At 46.8% G+C, this 21,547-nt stretch overlaps 1 protein-coding gene across 1 annotated transcript in view; it reads right to left on the reverse strand.

Moving 5' to 3' along the window:
- Positions 1 to 21,547, reverse strand: part of COL22A1 (collagen type XXII alpha 1 chain) — a 268,070-nt gene that overhangs the window by 124,494 nt on the left and 122,029 nt on the right. Inside the window, exon 22 of the mRNA XM_058564983.1 lies at positions 12,080 to 12,133. Within this exon, the coding sequence (XP_058420966.1) occupies positions 12,080 to 12,133 (54 nt within the window). The remainder of the gene's footprint in view (positions 1 to 12,079; positions 12,134 to 21,547) is intronic.

Genomic DNA, 21,547 nt, shown 5'->3' on the forward strand with positions numbered 1-21,547 from the left:
GTGATCTCATCTTAGTCCTCACGCCAATCCCGTGAGGCGGGTCTTTTCCATCTCTTTTATAGATGAAGAACGGGAACTTGAGGAAAATGAAGGGATGTTAGATGAAGCTGGCATTCAGCAGCAATGACCCTGATCCCCTCATCCCCCATCCCAGGGACCCCACCCCCATGAACTGCCTGCCCAGCTTGGGGACGAGGGTCTCACACCTTCCTGTCCACCTACCTTTGAACAGTCTGATCTAAAGACTGTCTGCGTATTAAGTGGGACTAGAACTCAGGGCTTTCAGTGTGGGCTCCACGGTCTCCAAGTCCCCCTCTTTTGTGGGACCCACAGCACCTGGTTCATCAATAGGCACACAGTAGGGGGTTAATAACTATCTGCTTGTCTGATGCTGTCAGCTCAGGAATGAGAGCAAAATCCTGCACAGTAGTTAATCCTAACAACTGCGGTAGCTGTTTACAAAGAGAGAGAGAAGTTGGAAGTAATGGAAACAGCTGTCCAAGTAAGTCTGGAAAACCGCTTCCAGCAGGAGTCACACAAAGAGGGTGAGAGAGTTGCCTCCAGCCTCCCTTCCATTGACAGGGAGCGTCTTGGGATGCTCCAAGTGGGAAATGCATGGGGTGGGGTGGGGAGAGGAAAGAGCAGTCAGGACTCAATTGCAGTCAGCCTGCCCTCTGGACCCTGACCCGGTGGCCACACTGTGCCTTCTGATGCCACACAGGGACATGCGGAGGTGGCGGATGCTCTGCACGGGGCAGCCGCCTGGCCTCAGGTGATTCTGACGGCCACCTCCAGAGAAGGCCACGTCCAGCTTCCCCCAGGTTAGCAGATACCTCGTGCAGAGTGGACCTCAGCTCTGGCGAACACTCAGATTGTTTCTGACATGGCTCTTGCAAGCCCTAGGGAAGGCCAGTGGGGCAGGAGCAGTGCCTGGGGGACCTGGACATGACAGCCTGTCAGCCTGCAGACCAGGGATGGCATTTATACCTGGCACTCCCCCAACAGGAAGGAAGAAAACATAATTTTTTAAAGTACCTACTATACGCCTGGCCTTCTATGAAGTCTTTACACATGTGGCCCAAAGACTCCTTGATAGTACCTGTCTCCCTGTCTGTTAAAGTCCCTGAATTTCGGGTCCAGACAATGCAGTACCTGATCCCTAAGGAAGCAAATGGAACCCTGGACCCGCTATTTCCCAGCCACATGGCGAGCTCCTTGCTTTACAAGGTCCGGTTTCCTGGCCCCTAAAGTGGGATCACAAGTCCTACATTCCTCAAGATAGAACCCAACAGTGCAGGTGGGATGATGGCCTCTGGGCCAGGAGCAGCGCCACCTCCTGGGTGTGAGTTTTATTGTTGTTTTGGTCTCCTTGTAGTGCCTGCCCCCAGCATGAAGTCTGAGAAGACTCTTGATCAATATTTCTTGAATCAAGTTGAATGGCTACTGCAACATCTCAGCTGGGGAAACTGAGGCACAGAGAGGGAACAGTGAAGAAACTCCTCCATGATCACAAGATCCTAAGAACAAAGCCAGCTCTGGACCCAGCGTGTGTGTCTCCAAGGCCCAGGTTATTCGTCTGGACCATGGAAAGGGGGTGCGTTTGCCGAGGCTGCTGAGAAGGAGAGATAACGCCTCCCCTGGAAACGTCACCATGGTTGACGGAGAACAGACAACAAAGGCACACCCTCTCTGGTCCCATGTTTAGGAGATGTAAGCAACCAGGGCCAGTCTTTGCCTCGGGAGGATGGAGGCTGTAGGGGCACCAGGCAGCCCTGGGATAGGTGGGACACAGGCGTGAGTGATCAGACACCAGATGACCACGCAGCCCCTGCGTGGTCCTCCAAGAAACTGCCTCCAAGAAACTGCAGCACAGCCCGGCCCTGCCACATCCAGGCCATGCATGGCTTTCAGGTGATCGGTGATGTAGACTGTGGACATAACCGAGCATCATTCTAATCCAGGATTCTCTGCACTGCACAGCAGGGCATGGAGGGAGCTGGGCGGTCTGCATTTGGAAGGGACTTCAGATCATTCCTTGGACAACTGAAGTGCTCTCATTTCCCATCAATGGTTTGTTGTGCCCAAGTATCTGAATGACCAGAGGGAACTGAAACTTTCCTTTCACTCATCTATCGTCCCCACCAGATCATGGATGACTCACAGAGAAGCATCTTGTCCTGCTCTCTACCCCAGTGCCTGGCACGTCAACATATCGCTTACTATCTCCACCGGATGCACCGAGAAAGGAAGAACTCTACAAGGGGTCTCAAACTCCCATCCCCAGGGCCAGGTAGGTAAGGCCAACAGGCAGGGAAGGGAGGGCCAGCTGTAACCAAAGAGGGCAGGGCATGTGGAGAGCTGGGAAAGGCTTCTCAACTCAGCCTGCCGTGGCTCGGAACTCAGGCAAGCTCAGGCTACCGATATTTCCAAGAGACAATTGGGAAATCTAGATTTTTAGGCATATTCTTTCATTTTTTCAAAATCCATCTTGGCAACAATTTTGAGAATTAAAAAAAAGCCAAACAGCTGTGCAAACCAAATAAAGCACATCTGTGGGCCAATTAAACTGTTCAGGTTTGTGATCTATGGACTATATCTTTTTAGTCTCTCAAGTGGACCAATTGCCAACAGGCATGAGAGACGGTGCTGCTCAGAGGATGACAACCGGGGAGGCATAGGGTCTGGGAATGCTGCTGTAATTGATTCTCAGTAGATCCGGAGAATGCATTGACAATGGTGCCCAGACCGCCAGGCAGGGTGTGGATGCCCTCAAGGTCCCCACTGAACTTTCAGCAAGACCCAGACTAGAATCACGTTTCTTGTCTCTGATCCTTAACTATGCACAATATTACATGGACCATTGGAAGTGTTTCCCTGATGAGGCTGGCAGTGCTTTCCTCCTGCTTTCGATGGAAAAGAGCTGTGGGGAGATGCCCTGTGAAGTGCACCCCAATTGTCCCAGGCTATGTGGCAACCTCTGTCCTCTCATGGCCTGCATGTGAGAATGTTCTAGAGAACGTTCTCCTTCCCTAAGGAGGTTACAAGGGATCAAAGTCGAGGCAAATGTCTTGTTTGTCACTGTCAGGAAGAGTGCAGTGTTCGTGAGTGAGAAGCAATGTCAAGTCTGGGAGCACAGGAGTCTAGATGGAAGCAGCGGGGTCAGTAGGTGACAGGATGTTGGTGATGCCCACTGATGCCTTCAAGGGGGGCAGAGAGAGTGAGTAGACATAGCCTTCAGTACTTAAAGCAAAGTCCTCTGCGATATCCCGGGGCATCTGGAGAAGTTATTCCTGGAGACCCAGCATGGGGGGGACAGAGGTCCTTCCTTCAGCCAACACTTATTGAGTACCTACTATGCTCTCTCTGGGCTCTCAATGACCCAGCCCTCCCCTCCAGAAGACTGCAGTCTAGCAGAATAAATAAAACACATGCCCGTGATCTGGAAAAGTAGTGGGTTTGGCATCAAAGGCGGGGTTAAATGCCCAGCAGTTGTTTGACTTGGGGCAAGGCGTTTGGTTAACATGCAAACTGGGTTCTAAACACACATAGTAGGTACAATAATACTTTCTTTTCAGAGTTTTTGTAGAAAACTCATGGGTCCTGGTACAATACAGAGTTCATGATATTTTTGTTGAATCTGATTAAAATATAGAAAATGACAACAAAGAGGAAAGATGCTCTAAAGCCACAGCAATCAAGTAGAGGCAGAGTGGGTAAACCAGAGTTGCATCCCAGAAGGTACGTTGAGCTTGGTCTTGAAGGGCAAAGCAGGGCCTTGGCAAGTGGGAGTGGAATGAAAGAGAAAGGGCGTCTCATGTGGATGGAACAGCTGAGCCAAGGCTGGGTGGTCACTTGATAAACAGAAACAGGCAGCTCAGGGTGACTGGGATGCAAAGTAAAAATGGGAAGCAGAGGCACACAAAACTAGGCAGCCAGTCTGGGGTAGGAAAAATCAGGCTTTCTTTTGAGGCCGCGCAAAAATAAAGAGATGTTCTGAAAGAGTGACCCAATCAGGTCTATGCTTGGGGAGTCACATTTCTACCGTCCTTAGGATTCACTGGTGAGAGGAATCCTAGAAGAAGCAGGACTAGGAGACAGTCAAAATATGAGAGCAGGCAAGAGACCTGTGGGGCTTCTACTAGAGCTGGAGTGTGGAGGGCAGAGAGGTAGACGAGGGGGTGGTCTGAAGGACAGTGACTCAGTGACCGACTGGATTGGGGGTTGGATGCTACCTGAGACACTAAAAACTGGAGAGGCGTTTACTAAAAATAGATTGTGCAGGGGAAGGGGCAGATTTGGGTTTGGGGTAGGGGTGATGGGTTTAGTTATGAAAGTGTTGAATTAATGAGCCTTCAGAGCTTCAAGTAGAGAGAGATTCCTGTGGGGTAATGGAATGTAAAGAGAGTGCTGGTATACCCACTGTGGAGAGATTGCTGATATACTCCATGTAGAGAGAGAAAGAGAGAGAGAGAGAGAGAGTGTGCTGGTACACCCCACGTCAAGTGAGTACTGGTATACCCACCATGGAGAGAGTGCTGGTATACCCATTATTGTCACTGGCTGGAGCCTTCTGGCAAGGTGTTTGCATTCTCCAGATACTTGAGCACTCCACAATAGAAACTGAACACAATGTCTTCTGTCTTGGATGATGTATATGGCACTTCAGGATCTTCTGTGGCCTTCGGTACTTTATGGTGAAGGTCAGTAACTACTGTTAAGATCGGACTAACCTTCCCAGGACTCCTGATTAACTTTAAATAGCGCCCTCACTTCTTGTTCTCTTTCTCCTGAAAATAAGTTGAACAAAACCCCAAACAGCACAGCCATTTGAGCTACCTAGTTGGTAAGTTTCCACGTGAAACTAGATGACTGATTGCCAAATCACAGGAAAGCAACTTTGAACTTGTTTTTTATTCTTCTGCATACTTGACTAGCATTTGGGTTTTCCAAGTACGAAGAAGCTCCCTTCCTTTCCTCCCCTACCAAAAAATGCCTGCTTGAAAGCCAAAGACTCTCCATACTATTATCCCTCTTTCATGGACAAGGATATTAGGATTTCAGGGAAGAGATGGGGCTAAAGGAAAGTTGCGACTGAAATGTAAGTCCCACCATTGCCAAGGACTCTCCAAGGAGCCGTAGGAAAGTTATTCCTGTCTCCTCAATAAAATGGATGTTCTATATTAGATCAGTGGAAATCGGTGTTCCAAGGAATTGTCTTCAGAGGCACATTTGGTGAGTGTGTTTTGGGGGAGAATCTAGCCCCCACCATTATCTCAACCAGAGAGACTTTGCATTTGTCTATTTTACATGTTTGGCTTTTACTTTAAAAAAAAAAAAAACTTGAAAATTAGAGGAATTGACTGCTAAATTTTCTCTCAAGATTTTGGGAGAAAGTATGAAGAGTGAGAAATAACTTCAAAAAAGAGTACTAGGGAATGCCTAGAACTTTTCCCACTGGATTTTAAGACCCAGGAGGGCACAGACCATGTCTCGTTTTGTTCATTTTATTCCCAAGGCCTGGCACAGAGACAATGCTCAGTCAACGTTTACTGAAGGAAAGAGTGTTAGGAAGGGGGTAGAAATGAAGAGAGGATGAGCGTGAAAGAGAGTTTTCAGGTCACTGACAAGTGCCCACTCTGTGCTAGGGCACTTCCAGCAGCTGGGAGGCAGGACAAGGTTTGTCAGGCCTTCAAGGCATTAAAGGCTGGCAATGGGGTTGGGATGAGGGAGGGAACAAGCACGCGAAAGCAAATAAAAAGGGCAATTTTGAATATTGTAAGTCCTAGGGAAACAATAATTGTGACTGTAGCTGAGGGGGCTCTTCTAGCTGGGGCTAGTCAAGGAAGGCCTCTCAGAGGGGCCACATTTAGGCTGAGACCTGAGTGACGAGAAGGTCCAGGGAAAGAAAGAACGCTGGGTATAGGTCCTGGGACGAGGAGGAGCTCCGTGCGTTGGTGCATCTGACAGGAATTCAGCGTGAAGGATCCGTCAAATGAGGGAGAGGAGGGGTGGGGGTCAGCGCCGGTCTCATGGGACGTGATAGTGAGGAGAACAGGAAGTTGGGGCAGTGCTCAGGGATGAGGGATGATGATGGTTTGGACCTGGGTTTTGTGACTGGAGACAGAAAGAACTGGTCTGATTTGGGATATATTTTGAAGAAATTGACAAGATTTAACAACAGATCAGGGTGTGGAGAGAAGGAAAGAGAAGGGTCAAGGATGACAGATGCGTTTGCCCTGAACAACTGGATAGATGATGGTACCATTTGCCAAGATGGGGAACACTGTGGGAGGAGCAAATCTGGAGGAGGATGGAGTAGTTCTTTTAGAGAATGGTAAGTGTTTGATGTTTGTGAGAGACCGAAGTCGAGCTGCTGAGGAGTCAGGAGCTCAGGGGAGAGCCTGAGATGAGGACTGAGAGCCAGTCATCATCAGTACATGGATGGTTTGTAAAACCAAGGCCCTGCATGAGATCATGAGAGAGGTGCATAGGGAGCCCTAGGATTCTTCCCTCGGCCTTTTTTTGGAACACGGATAGAGTTAGAAGAGATAGCGGAGCAGACCCAGATACAATAGCTGGATTGTAGAAGGAAAAACAAGTGTCTGTGCTGTCAGAAACCTAGAGGAGGAGGTACTTCAAGCAGGAAGAAAAGTGATCATTTGAGAGGTGGAATAGGGTGAGGCCAGAGAATTGACCTCTGTCCTTGGTAAGCTATTGGGCATCACGGCCTAGAAAGGAGCTCTTTCAGTGACATGTCAGAAGGAAAACAGACATGAATGAACTCAGGAGAGACGGAAAGTCACGTGAGGAAGCTGACCTTGAGAGCAGAGATGACTTCTGACAAGTTTTGCTGTGAAGGGAACAGAGGAGTTTGGCAGTAGCTGGAAGGAATATTGGATTAGCTGAGTTATTATTTTTAAGGTATGCGGCACGTGTATGCTGGTGGGAATGATCTTATAGAGAGGGTGCCCAAGGCTTGACAGTGCTGGAGTGAAGTCTTTGAGAAGGAAGGAAGGGCTGAAACCAAAACACAAATGTAGGAATTGGTCATAGATAGAGCAGGTATTTTGTCTCAGTGGAGCCAGAGGAAGGGCAGAGTGTGTGGAGAAACGCAGGTGAGAGGAGACTAAGGCAGTTGGAAGAAGAAGAGTTGCTCATCTGCTTGCTTCTGTCTCCTCTATGAAGTCGGGGCAAGGCCATTAGCTGTGCATTGCAGGCAGAAGCTTAGAGGATGTTGTAGAATTAAACACAGACAAGAGAGTATAAACTGCGCATCTCGGAATAGGGGGGCATGTGATGGGGCATCCACAGTGGATCTACATTTACAATTGATCTGTGGCCATACACCGGAGAAGAGTTGATCAGCAGATGACGTGATTTTCCCCAACAACATTCAGTGCCATCTTGGGCCATCCAGCAGGCCTGTCTCCCAGTAAGGGCAGTATTTGAGCATATACAGAGAGAGGGTGCTGAGCTTAAAGACCAAACACAACCCCCTTATTGCACAGATGAGAAAGATGAGACCACAGTGGGAATGAGGCGCGGGCAGAGGAATGTCCAAGATGGTTGACTACATAAATGGGCTTCCCTGATTCCATTTCCAGTTTTTCCTACAGGAAATCAAACCATCTCAATTACCTGGTCTCAACATTCTGAATGATGTATGGATGTACAGGATGGATGCTTTAAGAACTTCTTCCAGAACTAAAAGTGTGAATTCTGGCCAACTACGGGATTCAGTTTACTTCTCCCAGACCATGAGCTCCATGACACTAGGAACCACGACTGTCTCTGCACAATTGTCGAATCCGAGCACCTAGCCAGGGCCTGGTACAGAGGATGCCCTCAATAAACATTTGTTGAACCATGAAGTGCCACATCAAAGAAGACTAGTCACCTCCTTTCTTCAGGAAACCAAGATAGGAGTGTATGTGTCTGATTTTCACAGGGTTTCTGACCAAGGGCAAACTCTTGTCTGCTATTCTAGGATCTGGATTAAAAACTATAAATTAGAAGGTTATTTTAAACAAAAATGATTTGACTATTAATATCTTTAGTAGTGGCAGTAATGGTGGCATAAAGAGATAAAAAACTAGGGCTTTGTTTTAAGATGGCCTGGGTCGAGTGCTAGGTGGCCTCCTGCTACTTGAATGGACTTAGGCAATGGACTTTACCGCTCAGTTCCTCGGTTTCCCCAGCTGTAACAAAAAGGTTGGAAGCCCCTCCTCATATCATCATAATATGGATTAATGAAGGCATGTGAACCAGCCCAGCACATGGGGGCTTGCACAAATGTGACTTCACTCTCTTCTCTTTTTATCATCAATAAAAATATCTAAATAATGAATTAATCTAATTATTAGTAAGAGTGACAAATTAGCCAATAGACCTAAATGTTAACAACAAAATAATGACTATTTTAATTATTACTAATGAAAACAACTACATGACTCTACTTACTAATTAACCAATCAGTCTAATTATTATTAATGAAACAACATTTGATCCTTCTAATATGATGGTGACTAAACAGCTATTAAATGTGCTCAGTAATTACAATGATGATGCATAAATAACCAATTAACCTAATTATCATTAATAAAAGAATGGTAAATAGTTATTCCTAATAACCACCTAGTTCCAATTGGAGTAGATTTATGAAGTTGGATGGAATTTGAAGATGCATGAAAATTACTTGCATAAATTAGCATGGCAATTACATTGCCTGTGAGACACGGAAATGTTTGCTTTTTGGGGAAGATGTTCATAATTTGTGAGTCCTGCCCTCAGGATGTGGCTCCTGGGGGCACAGCCATAATGACTGCCCGCCTCAGCAGGTTGCTGTGTAGAGGCCCAGGCCCGCAAGCCCACCCAGCCTTCTCTGGGGGCAGCCTCTCCCCTGGCTGTGTTCCCACTAATTCAGGGGACTTCTGTCTGTCCCGACTGCAACACCCAACAGCACTGCCTTTGCAAACATTTGACCAGACGAGACACAGATTTCCACTTTTCCTAAAAGGCTGCTGGGTTGCAGGAGCCACCACCTACCACATCATGAAAGTGTATATTTATCCTAAAACATTCAAGCAGGTGAAATTTTTCATCTTGAAAAGGAAGCACCAAAAAGCATATTATAGGATGCCAGCCACCCTGGGGCTTCCCGCACTCTGAGGCTGCAGTGCTGGTTGTCCCACTACATGTGAAGCTAATTAAACTCTGAGCTCAGTTTCTTTAGATTTTAAATGGGATAAGCATTCTTTTCTCACAGGTGGTTATAAAGAATAGACACAATTGTATATGAACTCTAACGAGGGTATCTGACAATAGCAGAAACTAAACACATGTATCTTCCTTCCCTCCTTTCATCAGAGCAGAAAACTCTGTAACTTGGATTTTGCTGCGACAAAATCAGCCTTGATTTTCCAGATCAGCGTAGGGACCCTCCTCTGGGTCCCTAGAAAGGCTGACTACCTATCTCCAGGAACTAGAGCTCTGATTCCTTCTTTCCCAGAACTTCGCTCAGTGGATAGTCTTTCTCTATCTGCATCTCTTTCTGCCCTGTTAACATATGGCTCTGCTGGGCATGGATAGTGGTTGCCTAGATTTCACCTCCCCTGAGCTAAATCTAGCACACAGTAGGTACTTGATAAATACCTGTTGAATCAATGAATCAATGAGCAAACACATGTATGGCAAGCAGGAGTAAACTAAGGTCAGGCCTAGGAAAGGTGGGCATGCAGATATGTCGGGAAGAGTGACTTAGAGTAGATGGCAGAAACCCACCACAGAAATGCTGCTTCTTGGTTTGGGCGTGGTTGGCTTGAATGCAGCTTCGTGTCCATCGAGTGGTGATCTGACCCAGGTGCCAGGTAGTATATACTAAAACTTCTGTATTGCCCTGTTCTGACCCACTGAGATCCCTGAACATATCAGGGTGCCCTATTTCTGGCAGAATCGCTGCTGTGGAAAGCCTGATCATATTCATATCTACAGCATCTAGCTCAATGCCTGGCATTCGGTAAAGATTCGCTGAGTGAAAATGACGTCTGAATTAAAAACGAAAGAAAGAAATATATTTTCCAAAGTAGCAAACAAAGAGCTGTAGGGGAAAAAAAGTTCTGTACTTAAAGTAATTTGATGGAGCTGCATTTATGGTGAATCTTTGAAACACACAGGCTTTGCTCACTGGAAAGCAAGGTAATAAAACTAACGCAAAAAGCACTCTATTTTTCACTATTAACATCAAAATGCCACAGTAACTGTGGAATTTTTAGAAGACCGTGAATTATGATTGATTTTGTATTCCCTTATTCCATGCTATTTCCTGACTCAAATGCCAGGTGCTGATATGAAGTCTGAGATTTCGAGCAAGGTGCCCATCACTCACAGGGCACTTTATGTGTCAGCGAGCAGTGAGAGCTGGTTGGGAAGTGCGGTTAGCAGTGTCTCCTGAGGGGCCTCCCTGACAATGCCTAATGGGTGGTGTGGCTACCACCATGGGGAGTCGAGCACGGTATCCAGTGACAGGAGGGTGCTAAAGCTGATTGCTCAGGGAAGAGCCAGATAAGAGAAACATTAATGATTCCAGCGTACTTGCTCACTGTCACTACACCCAGGAGAACGGGGGAGGGAGAGGGAGATGGAGAGAGAGAGGGAACAGCCACCTTACCTAGTGCTCACTATGCCTCAGAGACCTCACCACCTGGGTCACATCCCTGCTTGTCTCATCTACCTACAGTATTGCCCTCCCTCTTTATTTTTATTGGTACTTTTAACAAATGATGAACTGAACTTCAGAAGGTGAAGATGCTCCAGGGGGAAAGTGGGGAGGGCTGGGATTGGAACCCGGGTCCTGACTCTGTAACTGTGCTCCCTCCCCTCACTGGTGTGGCTTCTCTATGAATTTACTAACCCCGGGGAGGCTGGAGCAGGGGAACCTGGGGTGGGGGCAAACCGTGATGCAGGAGGCAAAGGCAAAATGAAGGGAAGGCAAGTGCCAGGCACAGGGCTCCAGGCATTCACCCATTTTGTCCACAAGAAGGTGAGGGGCTCACGGTGACGCAGCATTTACAATGGAGGGAACTGAGAGGGTTTGGGGCCAAGGTCGCCTGGGGAGTGAGGGAGGTGTCTGCTTGGCCCCGAGCAAGTCGCTGCATCTGGGAGTCTCGCCCCTCATCTGTGAAATGGGGACAGTGGCCCTGAGCCTGCACCTGGGCAAGGTGGCTGTGGGGTTCATAGGGGAGCACAAGTGACAGCACATGTGGAAAGGTGTGGAAGCAGGGAGCTGGACAAAGCACGGGGCCCGAGGAAGTTACATGGGCGCTGAGTCTAAAACACCATGGGAGTTGGGGGAAGAGGAGGGAAGGCAGCCAGGGAGCACAGGCCTAGGAACAGATTGTGATGGGGGCCCTAACTCCATCATTTTACACATGACGAAACTGAGGTCAGAGAGAGGAAGAGACTTGGCCAATGTCACAGTGCGTCAGAAGTCAGACATAGACCAGAACTCGGGTCTATTGACTTCTAGAATGGTGACTGCCCTTTTAATAGTTCTGGTCCCCTTAGCCAAGAGCCCCTTGCATTTCTGAATTCATTGTCCAGCCACCCCGATTGATGCTGGAAGCCCCAGCCACCCCACAGGCCTGTCCACTCCTGCACACATGCTGTGTCTGAAGCCAGGTGTCTTGCAGATCTGTGCCCCTGCCGGGAAGGCCCCTCCCTCCACCTCTGTCTGGCTGGATGCACACTGTCAACAGACCCTGGTCCTGGGTGCCCCCTCTCCATGTCTCCACTGTTGCCCTTTCTCATAACACTGCTCATCACTCTGTCACCACTCGTCTGCCCTCCTCTAGACCTGAATTCCTCCAGGGAGCAAACAATGGCCATTCTCCCAGCACATGAGGGGGAGACCGAGGAAGAAAGGGACAAAGGGAGCATGAATGAATCACTGAACATTCTTTTTAATGCTTTGATGAGGTGACCATACAAGATTCTGGTTACCAACCTGAGAATTGCTACTCAATCATTCTTCAATCAGAGAAAGCAGTGTTGCTATGGAAGAGAATTTAAAGATAGTAGTTACCTGCAGCCCCTGCAATCCAGGGATTCCAGGTGGGCCCACTTCACCTTTCTTCCCCTGAGTGCAAAAGAAGAAGCCAGAATTAATAGGCTGGCAGTCAGCTCCCAGAGCCAGTCTAATAATTCTCAGTGGAAATTTTGGTCTTTATTTCTCAAACTCCCTGACTAACAGATTCCCATTCCTCCCAGTATGCCCTACAGAGAAACAGTGGGACTGGGGAAAAAGACTTAGGCTTTGGGGTCAGGGAGGTTCGGCTTTGGATCCTAGCTCTGTAACTTAGATGATTTTTGTAACACATGGCCCAAATTCAAAAGGTACAGACAGGTATAGCTGAGAAAAATCTCCTCTCTGGTCCTCAGCCATTCCATTCCTTTCCTTGAAAGCAACTAATCCTACCAGATGTTGGTGAATCTTCCCAGAGGCATTTTATGGGTAGGCAAGCATTGCACACACACACACACGCACGCACGCACACACACACTCTCGCTCTCTCCCTTTTTTTTTTTTTCAAACTATAGCATATCATTCAATCTGCTGATAAACTGCTTTTTTTCCCACATAACAATCTATCTTGGATGCATCCTATATCAGCATGGGGAGAGTCGCTCCATTTTTTTTCACAGTTACATAGTTTTCACCGTAAGGATGAAACGAGATGCATTTAAATAGTCCTCTACTCCTGGAGAGGTAGGTCATTTAGGCCATTTCTGATCTTCTGCTGTTAGAATCCATGGAGCAGTGCATGACCCTGGTGGGGTCATCTTGTGGAGGTGACCTGCCTCCTTAACCTCAGGGTCTATCTCTTAGGACAGGGGTGAGGGGTGTGTGGGTTAGTTTAATCTACACAATGCATGGCATATATTATGTAACAGGCTGTCTGAATGATGAATGCAGGCTCTTTTGTCTTCTTCCTTATAGTTTTCCTCATGAAATCAAAACATTGCAATCAGAAATTAAAAGTAACACAGGACTTGAGTAAGTCCCACATTCCTTGAGCACCTCTTCTGTGGCAAGCCCTCTTTGGGGTTCCTCCCACATTTTCTTTACTCCATTTCCTCTGCAGGACAATCCAGTGTGCAGGCTTTCTCAGCCCCATTGGCAGGTGTGGAAACTGAGGTCAGAGTTAACGTCTCGCATGTCACACAGCTAGGAAGGGATGCAGTTAAGATTCAGCCTCAGTTCCATATGGTGCTAGAACCTGTACATGTGACATTTCTCAGGGCTCTGAAGATGATTAAAAGGGATAATTTCTTAAAAGGATCTCTAAATGGGTCTGTTATATTATAGAGACTTGACAACGTCAGATCCTTCTCTCATTTGGCATCTCTGCCCCTCTTGTTTCTCTGCTCCTTGGGGACCCTCGCTTCTCCCCACGTGCCCTCCCACCCCATGTGTACACCCAGATAAGGTCTTTTTCTTACCTTGGACTGTGGCCAGCCCAGCACCCCTGGTGTCCCATTGATCCCCATCTCCTCCCCTTGTTCCCTTCCTTCCTCCCATATTTTGTGAGTACTTAGTACATGCTGGGCCCAGGAAACAGTCTCTGTGTCTCCTCTGTGACCCATCCACCCACAACCTCCCCAAAGTAGCCCTTCCCTGAGTGCAAGGGGCCATGCACGCTGCCGAGCTCTCCGTCTTCCACGCCAGAAACCACCATAAACAAAGGGCACATCTTCCACAGATACACCTCCAGGAGGCTGTTGCAGGTTCTTACTGACGTGGTTTTATTAGAGTATCCAGGGGTTTAGAGCTTTCTAGGAGAGAATTTGGTTGAGCTCAGAGGAAATGTCCTTCAAGGAGCTTCAAGTCCTAAAATCCCAAGAGTCTCACACATTGACTTAGTCTGCTGTGGTTGAACGCGGAAGACACAGCTCTGTCGTTTTTTCCCGCTTATTCACTCACGTACTCCACTTCACTCTGTGCTAGGCCCTGGGGTCACCAGCAGGGCTAAGCCGTGTTCTCTGCCTGTAGGGGCTCACGGTTTCCCAGGGCGGTAGGGGCAGACATGAGCCTGTGCGATTACAACACATCTGATAAACATGCATGGAAGGATGTGCACAGGGCACTGGGGGCTCTTAGGTCTGCCTAGAGGTCTTGGGAAGACTTCCCAGAGGAGGTGGTGCTGAGGTTAAGTTGGAAGAAGGAAGAAGAGCTCCTCAATGGGACATCTAGGCTGCAGGGAACAGAATAGGCAAGTGCTCAGAGGCAGATGGGAGCAGGACACTGGCAAAGCCTCCATGTGATACAGGATGGACAGGACTGGGGTGAGGCAAATGTGGTCAACAGAGAGTCATGGAGAGCTTGAGTTCCCTGGGCCAAGGAGAGCCACCCAAGATGAGTAACCACACAGTGTGGTCTGAGTTGTGTTGGCTCTGGGAGCAGCAGCAAGGATGGAGTGAGGCTAATCAGACCACTTCTCAACGCTCACCATAACCCAGACCACCCTCTGGGCCTGCCCACCCTTACCCCACTCCTAGAACACTGTAGGGGCCTCTCAAACAGTCATCCTCCTTCAGATTTGGCCTACCCACTTCACTTTTTCCTCTCAAAGCAGGCAGAATTATATTCTTAAAATATAAATCAGATAATATGTCCTCTGGTCAAAACACTGCAGTCCTTCTCAACTCAGAGCAAACTTGAATGACCTCACACCTTCTTCCCATAACAGCACCCCCACCTACTCTTCTCATTTCCTTGTCATCTTTGCCTTACTCTGGCCACGCTGGCCTTCCTCCTCCACCTGGAACATACCAAACATATCCCCACCTCAAGGCCTTTCCACTGGCTTCTCCTTCTGCCGGGAAGGATACTGAGTTCCCCAGTATCCACATGGATTAGTCCCCCAGGTCAGTCTGATTTCTGCCCAAACACCCTTTTACCCGAATGCCTTCTCTGACCAGCCTGGCTGAAACAGCACTTCCTCTGCCACACTGCATCCCCTCACCCTGCTGTATTTTCCTTTGTTTGTATCACCACCAGATACGCCATGGATGTACGTATTTATTTATTGCCTGTCTACTTGTACTGGGATGCAAGCCTACTGAAAACAGGGACTGGCTCTGTTTTTGTTCAGTGCTGTATACATGGGCCCAGAACAGTGGCTGCCACACAGTGGAAACTCAATATACATTTGTGGGCTGGATAAATAAATTGTCCCCTTGTGGTCGATGTGCCCCTGAGCCATGACAATGCAATGGGAATAGCAGTGAGAGGTTAGAGAGAAGCGATGTTAGGAAAGGAAGACACAGCTTGGCGGTCTATTGACTTGCAGAAAGAATGAGTTGACCTGAATTAGAACCCCCTGGATCCACATCCCCTGAGCTGTGGAGCACATTCACCTGGAAGGTGCAATGAAGTCCAGGTCAAAATGAGTTTCTTGACACCTGTCAGGTAAAATTCAAAATGTGGTCACAGATACCTTCAGAAGTGAGCCAAGACTTGGAGGCATTTTGTCTCTGCATCCATTTGATCCTGTTCTGATTAATGCAAACACTGAGGAGCTGATCATAAGAGAGCTAAGAGATGCCAGTTCCCCTTCCTCAGGGAATGGAGACCAGACATCTTCAATTTTCTATCTAGACAGATATCCCCTCCATTTGCTTCCAGGTTATTCCACAGAGAGTCAACGGTTATTTACAAGATGAATAAACCATTTTCCCTCAAGGTCAGTGGAATGGCCTGGTGAATTGTCATCAGAATTCAGAACCCAGGCCAGCAAAGTAACTCTGTTTAGAGGAAAGGCTGAATGAAATGAGGGATTGCAACATTTAATGGTTAGTAGGAAAGGATCAGAGGGAAGAACAGGGATGCAAAAGTCTAGGTTGTGAAAGAGCAGAATTACTAATTAAAATGCCAGTTTGATTGGGGATACAGCTTCAGTTTCCCTTTCCCAGAGGATCTATCAGCTTTTGAGGGATGTATGAGGTCTCAGCAGCTCCCTGCTTCCCTGGCTGGTTTGGGGATCTTATGTAATAACGTTACTAACGCTCCATGAACATCTAAGATAGTAGTGCAATTTGTAGAAGGTGTGGAGAGAGGAGGTGCTCCCATGCTAGAGGAGTAAAACAATTGATCTGAAAGAGGAGAAATATGGGCAGGTAAGAGAGGTGAGGTGGGAAAGACAGAAACGCAAAGAAATATACCTAGAGAAGCAAACACCCCAAGTGTTAGGTTTTCAGCAAGGAGAGAAAAAGCAAGAAGGTGGCAAGAGCCCAGAGGAAGAAAAGTGTCATAAATTTGTGATCATAGCCATGTCATAAGGCAGTCTCTCCCCTAAGGAAGGCACAATCTTTCAAGGATCATCTGTGAAGGGGCGTCACACAGAGAAATATTACAGTAATCTCTCTGGCCAGTTCTGACACCTGCGATCATACACTCTCTACTCACAGCATCTAAGCTGCACCCAGTGTCTCTCAAAGCTGGCCTGCCTGCCTGCCTGCTTGCTTGCCTTCCTTCCCACCCTCTTTCCCTCCTTCCTTTCCTCCTTCCTTCCTTCCCTCTTTTATTCCTGCAGCCACAACCACAGGAGCCAGCCCTGCTTACATGCCAGTCCCTTCCCTCCAGACTTTTCTGGGCCAACCTGTGCTGGCAGGTTATTCTTCCTAAAGGATGAGAGAAGCTCTGTCCAAGTTACTTTCCACCTCTAAAATAGTTAGAGGTTATTTTATCTATCTTCATTATCTAAAAGACCTAATATCTGAGCTTTTTTATTTGGAAATTGTCAGAACCTGTGATTCTAATGTGCCTTTTCAGTTTAGCATCCAGTGTCCATGCTCCCATCTCCTAAGCAACAGCTCAAGTGGGCTGCTTTGCTTGGCCCCAAACACCCCCTTAGGATCTCTGGCCTCTGAGACTGTCTGTAACACCCATGCTCCATCTCAACTTGTCAAAATCGTATCCCAGTCCAGTGCCACCTCTTCTATGAAGCCCCAGCAACATAACGAGGAATAATGGCAAAATATGACGAAAACATATTTGAGAGAGAAATTTCCCAGTGCTACCCAAGATCTAATGAGTTAGAATTGCCAGGGATGGGGTATAAAGCTCTAAGTAAGTAGTTATAAGGACCTGGCCACTGACGGCAATCAAAAGAATTCGCTGTGTGTTCTTTCTCCAATCCCTTTCCTCTACAATACTGTAAGGAAAAGAGCCCTAAACCTAAGGTAGATGGGAAAGGGCAAGCCACTTAACTTGCTGAATCCTTGTTTCCTCATGTGGAAAATTATAATCATTGTAATTATCTGAAAAGATAGTAGTGGCAAAAATAATTCAATATTTGAGGAAGTGATTTATAAAACATAATAAAGCATTATGCAAATATAATAGATAATTATGAGAGTGAAGAGGAAGACTGGAGTGACAATGATGAAGGAGAAATGGTAATAGCAGGATTCTGACTCTTTTGAGTCCACATAGTAGGTGAGAGTCCATGCATCAAACAGATCTGCTTTCAAAACTGCTACTTCCCAGCAGTGCCATGGGGATTTAACGAAATAATGCTCACAAAGCACTTAGCACAAAATTTGACATTAGGAAGTGTGTAGTAGAGATGGTGGTGGTGGTGCTGATGATGATGGAGATGATGGTGATGGTGGTGGTGGTGGTGGTGATGGTGGTGGTGGTGGTGATGGAGATAATGGTGGTGGCGGTGGCGGTGGTGGTGGTGGTAATGATGGCGGTGACAATGGTTGTGATGTTGCTGCTGATGGTGGTGGTGGTGGTGGTGGTGGTGGTAAAGGTGATAGCTCTAGCAGTCGTGGACGTAGCAGCAGCTCTGTAACCTCTGCATTTTGGACCTACAAGTGGCTGTGGGGATTTGAGAAGTGCTGACCAGGGCAAGTTTTGCAGCAATAAATAATTGTTTTACTAACAATAAGCCTATTTCTTGTTATTTTTCTTTTCTTCTCTCTTAGGTTGTTAGCCAACACAATATCTGGATAAATGTTTGTAATTTATCATGAGAGCAGATATTTCAAGCCATTCTGAATGCCAGGATGCTGAGCAGGACTGATATTTCCAAGGCTGCCTGTCTGCTCATGGAGAAGGGGAAGGCTATGAATTTAGAACAGCAATTCCTTCCCAGCCAGGACGAGTTAACACAGCCGTGTGAGGGGCCATTAACAGATAAAAGGATTGCCTGTGCAAGTGATTCTAATAGGTGCCGTATGGTCTTTTGCTCAGTTCCTGTTCTCCATGCCTCCAAATGTCAAACATGATTATTTTCTACTGGTTAGAGCTAAAACCAGGTGCTCGGGGTAAACCAAGGGTGTCCCGATATAAACCCTGGCTTCATGCCATGAAATGAATCAAACAGTAGCCTGCGATCCAAACGATGCTGTTACCATCTGGTAGAGCTGGGAAAGGGAAGAAAAAGGCTTTAAAAATTGAAAGGTAAAGCAAATTCAACCCAGGTTGTCATTGACAAAAGACTGCCCATGTTTCTATCCTGGAATCCACTAGAAATCAGAGCTCATGGTCCTGATAGCTTCCAGCAATATGAGACCCTCAGTTCCAAGGGCAACAGCCATAGATTAAAGCAATGTGTGTTCAGTGCATCCTACCGAACAGGCACTGTCAGTTATTAAGGAGTCCTAGATCCCTCCAAGGCATCAACCGCAAGGACTGTTAATGTCCAGTTTAGAATTCTGGTGTGTACTTGGACACACACACACACACACACACACACACACACACACACACCAGCCAAAAGCAGAAACAGTGAAGGGTTTAGAGCCAGGCAGACCTGAGTTCTAATCCCTGCCCCACCATTTATAATCTGTGTGACACTGGGCAATTTGATTTATACTTTTAAGTCTTGGTTTCCTCATTTGCAGAATGGCATTAAAATCATCATACCTCATAGGATCCTTGTGAGAATTAAGTGAAAAACACGAGTGCAAAAAATACCTAGCCAAGCGCCTGCTATGCAATGATGGTTCAACCAGCATTATTTCCTTCCTATGTTATACTAGTTCTATGCCTGTATAGATCTATTCTGTTCTAAAACTTTGTTCTTAAGGCAACTGTATAGTCAGGCAGACCATGAGAGGTTTGGGGACTGCTCCACCTTTAGTAAGAAGGGGAGCATCATATTTGATAGAGTTGCTTCTTCAGTTCTCACCTATTGACCACAGAGAAGAGAAATCAGAAGATACTGAGAAAATGATCAAGGAACCAAAGAGATTGTCACCAACTTGTGGGGAGGGCAGTCACAAAGGCCTGAGTGACCTTGAGCAAGTCATTTAATCTTTCTGCACATTAAATGTCTCACTGTCAACCCCAGGGATCCCTTCCATCATGATGATTCTATAGTTTAGATACTCCCAATTTTAAATTGAGTTTAAATGCCTGATGACATAGAATTCTCTTAAGTAAAGCATTTTTTCCCCTTTCTTGTCCAGAGAAAAGAAAAGAAGACATGTGGGCTATGTCGGGTGGGACTCAGTACCACAGAGGAAGGTCAATGCAAAGTAAAGTAAAGGCCCAGAAGGGACCAAGTTACCTTCTTTAAAATTGGACATTCCTGGTCAAAGGTCAGAACCCAGGTGACCAGATGCCCAGTTCTGAGTCCTCTCCTCCTCACATCACCTAACTGTGTCAGCCACCCAGAGAGCAGCATCCACATGCAATTCACTTACTCTTGCACCCTAATTGTATTAGATGCTCATTAATACCATTATATATTTATGTATATTTTATATGCTTACATATATATAATGTTTATATATATTTTGGGTGTGTATAAAAATACATATGTTTTATAAGGGTGAGGTAATCTTCCAGGTGCTGCAGATACAAAAATAAAGAAGAATGTTCTCACGGACTTAACGTTCTAGTGGAGAAAACAAAAACAAACAAATCCTCAAATAAGAAAAATATCAGATAGGTCCACTACAGCAATTAAAATAGGCTGGTGTGAGAGCAATAGGCTGTCTATTTTGGGGTGCATGATTAGGGCATGACAGAATTTTTTTGGAAAAATCAGCCTCCTGGAAGCTTTTGAGTGTTGAGGTGCCTGAGGGGCCTTGAGCCAGGTTGGTTCTACTTCTGGAACATTCTGGGTTCGGATGCAACTGTAGCACTGTCCACTCTAGCTAAGTGATGGTGCTCCCCAATCAATCTCTCCCTAATGCCTAGCTCAGACAACAGGAGGAAATTAGAACCTCAGAAAGAGAAATGCAGGACCTTCTCTAACCTCCCATCCAAAGTGGGGAGCCCAGTCTAGCAATGGCTGCCTAACATCCTCCAGCAGGGGGCGTGCGTCTCCCATGGCTCTGTGGGATGGCATAGAGGGTGCCTAGCTCCTGATCCTCCCCTTTCACTATGTCATTGTGGAAAAATACCAGCTTTGTCCAAAATGAATGTATTTACCCTGCCGGGGATTACATTGCCTGCCTGTTGCTAATCTCTAAAATAAAGGGCTCTTTCTTCACCCCATATTTTAGTCTCAGTGTCTCAATTCCCAAATCCCTGTGGCTTGTCATTGTCTTGTCTCTTCCCTTTTTACCGCCTGAGTGTGTGCAGTGACATTAAGGAGCTCTTCAGAGTGATGTTTCAATTGAAGCTGATGAGGAGGAAATGACAGGTCACCGTGAGGGAAGGAGAGATATAATTTTTTGAATAAGTCATTCTGTCTTGGGTTTTCCTGACTCAGCCAGAGGCTGACTGAACAGGAAGCTGCTTGCAAGCCCACAGCAACATCACAATTTGTCTCTGCTCTGTTTATCTATAGGTGCAGTCACTGAACGAGCAATATCTATGGGATGGAACACAGACCAAATCAGAGAATCATCAATGACTATTGGAGGGCCAGGGGCCCCCAAAGACAGCGTCATGGTCTTCCACTCGCTGGAGGAAGCAGGACAAGAGAGGAGCCCTCTAGTAATACTCTCATCATCCTGCCTTGTGACTCCTGGCTCACGCTCCTCTGCTAGACACTGGGTCTTTCGGGGCATGAGCTCTGCCTTTTTCTCACTGTCCCCACTGCCTGGCCCAGGATGGGCTCTCCTCCCAGCCACCCGCCCTGGTCTGGGCCACCATCCTTTCTCTTTTGACCACTGCAGTCATCTCCTAACCGGTCTCCTCCCCCTGCAGTCTCTTCTCAACGCAGTGGCCAGACGGATGCAGTTAGAACGTAATTGAGTTGCACCATTTCTATACCCCAAATCCTGCACTGACCAAACTACGACAGAAATGATGAGATAGTGAGGGAAATGTTGAACACAAAATGAATGCCTGAGGAAACTTTTTGATAGATTTAGGTGGGGTAATGGCATTATGGTTTTGTTTCTCTTAAGATTTCTTATCTTTTAACATACATGCTGAAATATTTTGGGACACAATGATGTGATGATGTTTGGGATTACTTCAGACTAACCCAGTGGTGGGTGGAGGTAGGTGTTGGTATAAATGAAACAAATTGGCCAATGACTTGTTAAGTGTTGAAGTGGGTTTTTGGTATATATGGGTTTA

This window comes from Diceros bicornis, chromosome 21, assembly GCF_020826845.1.
Source record: "Diceros bicornis minor isolate mBicDic1 chromosome 21, mDicBic1.mat.cur, whole genome shotgun sequence".
Classification (NCBI taxonomy): domain Eukaryota; kingdom Metazoa; phylum Chordata; class Mammalia; order Perissodactyla; family Rhinocerotidae; genus Diceros; species Diceros bicornis.